This window comes from Aedes albopictus, chromosome 2 (assembly GCF_035046485.1).
Source record: "Aedes albopictus strain Foshan chromosome 2, AalbF5, whole genome shotgun sequence".
NCBI classification, from domain to species: domain Eukaryota; kingdom Metazoa; phylum Arthropoda; class Insecta; order Diptera; family Culicidae; genus Aedes; species Aedes albopictus.
The window spans coordinates 247097874-247104514 of record NC_085137.1 but is presented as its reverse complement, the minus strand read 5'-3'; the positions used below and the strand labels follow the sequence as shown (position 1 = coordinate 247104514).

General features: G+C 36.9%; 1 protein-coding gene across 1 annotated transcript; it reads right to left on the bottom strand.

Annotated features, from left to right (window-relative positions):
* Positions 1–529: 529 nt before the first annotated feature.
* LOC115264969 (uncharacterized) lies at positions 530–5571 on the bottom strand. The gene is given in 6 exon segments (XM_062848054.1): positions 530–1115; positions 1174–1444; positions 1507–1685; positions 3328–3393; positions 3924–4556; positions 5525–5571. Coding segments are annotated over 6 exon segments (1782 nt in total).
* Positions 5572–6641: the final 1070 nt, after the last annotated feature.

The window sequence follows — 6641 nt, the reverse complement described above, 5'->3', positions numbered from 1 at the left end:
GATGGGAGGGTCCCCGAACCCGATTATGTTACTTTCGTCCTGTTTCAAATTCAATCTGGATAAGCAATAACAAGAAACGTAACTGAGTTTTATTGAAAATATTCTTTTAAATTGTGAGAAAACAACATCAAATAATAAAACTAGGCTAAACAGAAAATATGGAAGGTAATGAAAGTTCAATTCTAAATCAATAGGTTATTCAGCTTCGCTTTTCTTCGATGCTGTTTGAATGCGATGAAAGCGCTGCAATCGATCATTTGTTCTCCTAAGACGTCCAGAAGACAAGACCCACAGCATTTTCGATTTCGAGATGTTAACAACTTTCCCCGTAATTCGCCTGATTTTAAAATGTTCCTGTTCCTCGTTGTACTGCAACGTTTTAGAATCTTTTCTCCGCCAGTTTTAGGAAAAACTTTAGTTGCACATTCGATGACAGGTTCTTCATTTTGATTGTTTAAAACCAGTGCTTCACAGTTGGTACCTGAAGATAACATTGATTAAAAAAAATATTCAATATTAAATTTCTGAATTATTTACCATCTGACGAGCCATCTGAGCTCTCTTCATCAACATTCACATATTCAAGATCAAGTGGTCTGTTAGAGTTACGTATAATGAAACTGTGACTAAACTTGATTTTATCTTCATCAAATCCGACTGAAATGAGAAGCTCTGTTGCGTTTTTCTCGGCTGCTAAAATGGATTCAGCGATTTCATCATCATTTGGCAGATCGAAAAATGGACAAGTTTTGGAGGCCTGTTTGCGCAGGCTAGGAAAACATAAAATGTTTTTTCTACGATGAGCAATCAGTAATTTCATTTGCAGCTTTTGCATCCTCTGCTCGAGATCCTTCATGGTGAAATTTACCGCTGTGTGATTGATGGTCGTCATTGAGCGTAGCTCACGAAACGAAGTCTCGCATGGCTGGCTGGTCAGATTTTGGACTACGAACTGCTTTTCTGCGTTTTTGTCACGACAGTTCACCAGATAGTGAATCATTTCATGAGCGTTTAATTCTAAGCACCAATACACGTTGGAAGTTGTACATTCTTGAATGCTTCGAGATGAGTCAAGGCACTGCCAACGCCAGGCTCGAACAAAGAACAACGCAGTCCTATAAAATAAAACAAATTACATTGTATAACGTTTTACATGAATCTGGCAAAACCAACCATATTGAGATTATTCGTTTTTTTGGTGACATTTTTTCCTCGGTAAATGAAACGTATATCAACCTTATTATCTTTAGATATACTGCTGTGCCGATAGAATCTGGTACTATGTCTGTCAGGTGTTCAATAAGTTCAGGTGTCATTAATTTCAAAGACGGATCAAACTTCATTTTATCCGCTGGATTCAAGCCTGACGGATTCATCCTGTGAATGACTTTTTCACCGATTTCAATCATTTGCTTTATGTAATCGGATGACACATCGCATTTCCCTAGATAATTTAGAAAAATATAAGAAGAATTGAACGCAATTAATTTCTAATTTTCAAATTACCAACAACCATTTTCTTTTTTGGATTGAGCAAACTATGTCGGAGTTTGTTTACAAGGTGAATAGTGTCATGGATGCAAACTACATCGTCATCAAAATTTCCAACGAAATATTGTCCATACGATAAGTTTGCTCGTGGATGTGGAAGTCTTGTTCTTTCCTTCATTGCTCGCAATAGACGCACACTGGGGCAGGATTGAAAATACACGGAAAAAACCTCTAGCTCGTCGAGATGTCGAGATACGTACTTGGTGTCTTCAGAGAAAATATTTCTATGAACAAGGTCGATATTCTGAACGGTAGCATATTTTTCTTACGTTATTCGCATAAAAGTCCTATAAGTCATTTTGGCTATCTTTCATTTTAGCGGTATGGTGTCTTCGGCAAAGTTGTTCGGCTATTTATGCTAAAAAAGTTTGCCGAAGTCGTAAAATTTTCAAAGCCTACTGTTCTTGAGATATTAGTCGTTTTATAAAATACCTACCTAAAATCGAGTTTGTTCATTAAATTACGTTTGTAAACAAATTTAATGTCCGTTTTCGAGTTATAATAATGAAAAATACTAAAATAAAATATATGCAAAATAAATTAGTTGGGAAAAACATAATATGCATTGATTTCTCATAGAAAGTTCCTGAAAATCACGCAAAATGTATATAGGACGTTCTTGCAGTCGGGCAAGTTCGGGCAAGTTTTTTCATCGGCGATCACCTAAAAAATACATAAGCTTTTATGTAAATTTCTTTCACCGACTTGATATTTGATGATTTTCTTCAAATAGCGTTCAAAGTTTACTGTTTTGCGTGAATTAGTACAACATTTTTGCACATATTTTACCATGTTGTATGTGGCCAAGTGAACCATGAGAAGTATAAATGCAATCTAGTTACAGGTTTAGTCATATTTAAGCTCCAAACAAATTGTAAAACACAAAAATGTCCGAAACGCCAATAAAAGTGAGTTTTTGGATCATTGAACACACAAAAAATATTTCTATTGAATAAAATTATATAAGATAATGATAAAACCAAGGCTAAATGACGTGTTTAGGACATTTTTGTGTTTTACAATTTGTTTGGAGCTTAAATGTGACTAAACCTGTAACTAGATTGCATTTATACGTCTCATGGTTCACTTGGCCACATACAACATGGTAAAATATGTGCAAAAATGTTGTACTAATTCACACAAAACAGTAAACTTTGAACGCTATTTAAAAAAAAACATCAAATATCATGTCGGTGAAAAAAATTTACATGAAAGCTTATGTATTTTTTAGGTGATCGCCGATGAAAAAACTTGCCCGAACTTGCCCGACTGCAAGAACGTCCTATATACATTTTGCGTGATTTTCAGGAACTTTCTATGACAAATCAATGCATTTTTTGTTTTTTTCCAACTAATTTATTTTACATATGTTTTATTTTAGTATTTTTCATTATTATAACTCGAAAACGGACATTAAATTTGTTTGCAAACGTAATTTTATGAAAAAAAAACTCGATTTTAGGTAGGTATTTTATAAAACGACAAATATCTCAAGAACAGTAGGCTTTGGAAATTTGACGTCTTCGGCAAACTTTTTTAGCATAAATAGCCGAACAACTTTGCCGAAGACACCATACCGCTAAAATGAAAATCAAAATGGTCAAAATGACTTATAGGACTTTTATGCGAATAACGTAAGAAAAATATGCTACCGTTCAGAATATCGACCTTGTTCATAGAAATATTTTCTCTGAAGACACCAAGTACGTATCTCGACATCTCGACGAGCTAGAGGTTTTTTCCGTGTATTTTCAATCCTGCCCCAGTGTGAGACGTGAATCTCAATCGGATGCATGTGACACAACTTTCACTCCAGCTTTTCTAAGTTCGGATTCCACGTAGGGAATCGCGCTATTTGGGCGGTGGCTTCTATATTCGTCTGTTTTCCACTATAACTCAGTCAATCTTGAACCAATTGACACAATTCTTGGAATGCGGTGAGATAGGTATAGTATCTACCCGTGTACAAAATTTCAAGTCAATCGGTTCAAAATTGACCGAGTTACAGTGGAAAACAGACGAAAATAACAGACGAAGAAAACCACCGCCCAAGTAGCGCGATACCCTACTGCTAATTTAGAGAAAACTTTCCGTTTTACGGTAGAACGAAAAGCTACCGCAGCTGTCAGACTACTGATTTTCACTGAGGTATCATCGATCTACCTAAGCGAGCCCTAGCGATGCCTTGGATACGACGCCGACGATCATTGTTTGTTGTTGGTTTTCAGTTCAATTCACCTTGCAAGCATGCTTTGATTTGGCCTTCAGTTTCAATGATGGGATGATTTTCAAGCCTGCGGTAGGACTTTGACAGCTGCGGTAGAACTCGGCGGCTTCCGCAGAGTGGAAATTTTTCTAAAAATCCGCAATAGTGCCACCGCTGTTTAACTTGGAGATGCGTAAACTTGTTGTCACTGCACATGTACAATTTGCAAACCGGGGATGCACCCACGGACATCGGAGTCGCCATAACAACATATAAATATTCTCCAACTGTGTAATTCTTCAGATCTTTCATCATTTTTGCTGCAGAAGAAGCCTTGAAAAAGTCAAGCACTGGCATTCCCTTGTCATCGAATGGCGCCACCAGGCCACGCACAGAGTCTGTCCGAGCGGAATATTCTGGGTTGGGAGACAAGGATGTCCCATCCTCACTTAATGCAACAGCTTTTGGAAAATGATTGACTTTCAAGTATTTTACAAGAGTGTTTATCATCAACACTCCTTCTCTGGTATCATAGGTGTGCCGAGAAATATGTCGATGGACAGATTTGACACTGGGGAGTGACATATTCGCTTTGTTAAATGTGTATGCGCTTTTTCCAGAGGTCAGCAGTAAATAAGCTGCAACATCATGCTCATATTCAGTGTAACGTGCTCCACATTTTCTTTGTAGCTCGCATCGTTTGTTCAAATTTTTATGAACGTCGAATAAGGCTGTAGGTTTACTCAAAGATTGCCCGACCAACTCGTTGTTAGATTGATTGGGGTTTCCATCGATTTCACTGCAAATTAAACTCTTTTTAAAGTTTAATTTTTTATTGCATTTTGATAATTCACACATAACAACTAACTACTAATTCGATATATAGCAAATTTTAGTCTTACGTGATCTCAATAGTTACATCGCGCGTCTCGATACCCAAGTAACACACATGTTATAATAGAGTTACGACAGCGCAAGTTTTGGTTGTATAGAAGTTTATTTTACGTAATTTCAACACAATGTTAGAATTACGTAAGGTACACCGGGGCAAGTTGAAACGGGTGGGGCAAGATGAAACAGGGAGTTAAAATGATGTTTTCTAATGATGATAAACAGTTTGATCGTCATAACACATAGTTTTTGATTCAAACAATCTCTTTGCGAAGGAAAAATTTCTAAATTGTATTGAAATCTATTTCAAAACTTCGTGTTTCATTTTTCCCCACCCGTTTCAACTTGCCCCGGTGTACCTTAAAATAAACTTCTATACAACCAAAACTTGCGCTGTCGTAACTCTATTATAACATGTGTGTTGCTTGGGTAATAGGGATAACTTCTGCAGTCCCAGAGTGTACTCACCACTTCTGTAAATTATAAACAAATTATATATATATTCTGGTTCTGTGCTGTGACATAAATAAAAGAATTACCATCTACATGAATTCTTTCTTTCTCTAAAAACTCCAGATTACGTTGTACCTTGATCGATCCGCTCAAATCAATTATCTCATTTTCTGAAGAATATAACGGGTCATAGGAAATGATAGAATCCACCGTTTCTAATAAATCTACATCATTCCCAGCCTGTTCTGTATCAGTTCGGTTCAAATCTGCTGCCGATAGTGGTGCATTAATTCGACGTCGCTTTCGTATTGAAGTTTCTGGCATTTGAAAATGCATCGAATTGCTGTGTCTGGTGAGACTGTAAATGTGCCAGTTTCCACGTTCGTCCATGGTAAATGATATCTTTGTCCGTTTTCCATTTACCTGGCACATTGGACACAATGATTCCGCTCGAAATTTTCCGTCGCCATTGGTATAAATTTTGATGTCAGTTTCCTTTAACTGTTCCAGAAATTCGTCATAGCTTGTATCAAGTATACCTCTATGCAAATGGAAGGAAATCAACTGACAAGTGTTCACAATAGGTATAAGTTTTAAAAGAAATACTTACTGCGAAGCGAAGTGCAACATTATTTTGTCATATAAAGTGCGAGAATGCAATTCTGCGTCTTCGCCGTGTACTTCAATGCTTATAATTGTTCTACATTTTGATTTGATGAAATATTTGATACCCTTTCTCTCCATAATACGAGCCAGATCGAGGAGACACATGACTTCTCCGCCCAGGAAACGGAATTTTTCTGGCTGTTTGGCGTATACTGGCCCATAAATTTCAACGAGCGGAGTCCCACCAGCGGATGCGTCTTCGCGTAAGTAGTCTGCCATAATACGCATGTCTTGCTCTATTTGTCGAATTGATTCGACCGTTAGTTGTGACTGCGACTGGCTACATAGGTTTTGCTTTTTCAAAATGGTTCATATGTGAGGGTTTATGGTTCCATATTCTTCTTCCATCTTATTCCAAAAATGCACCTTTCAATATAAATCACTATGTAATATTAGGCCATGGAATATTACTTATGCTACCTACCTCGTCCATAATTTCTGGTAAATTCAACTCCTGATTATTCACCGAAGCAACAATAATCCACGATAAAAATAAAAATAAAAAAAAATAAAATAAAATAAAATAAAATAAATAAATACGGCACTTCAAAATGAATTCAAGTACGGCTGTTGAAAATTGCCAGGCAGTGTTGCCGGCGTCTCACGAAAAGTTAGCTGTCAAAATTGTGCCACAGTGTGCCCCTAGGATAGGATATGTCACGTAGTCAGCCGATTTGAGACCATTTTGCTGTCAAACGGAGACCAGTCGCTGATTGGTCGAAATTGATACCTGTTTGCTGCGATCAGATCGCTTTGTTATTGGTTTGGCCGTGTTGCTAGTTTGTAGGTTTAGCATGTGATACCTATATTCAAAATTATTATATTTTTCTATTCAAGTTTTATCGACTCAAAAATGTCAGCATTCAAATGTAAA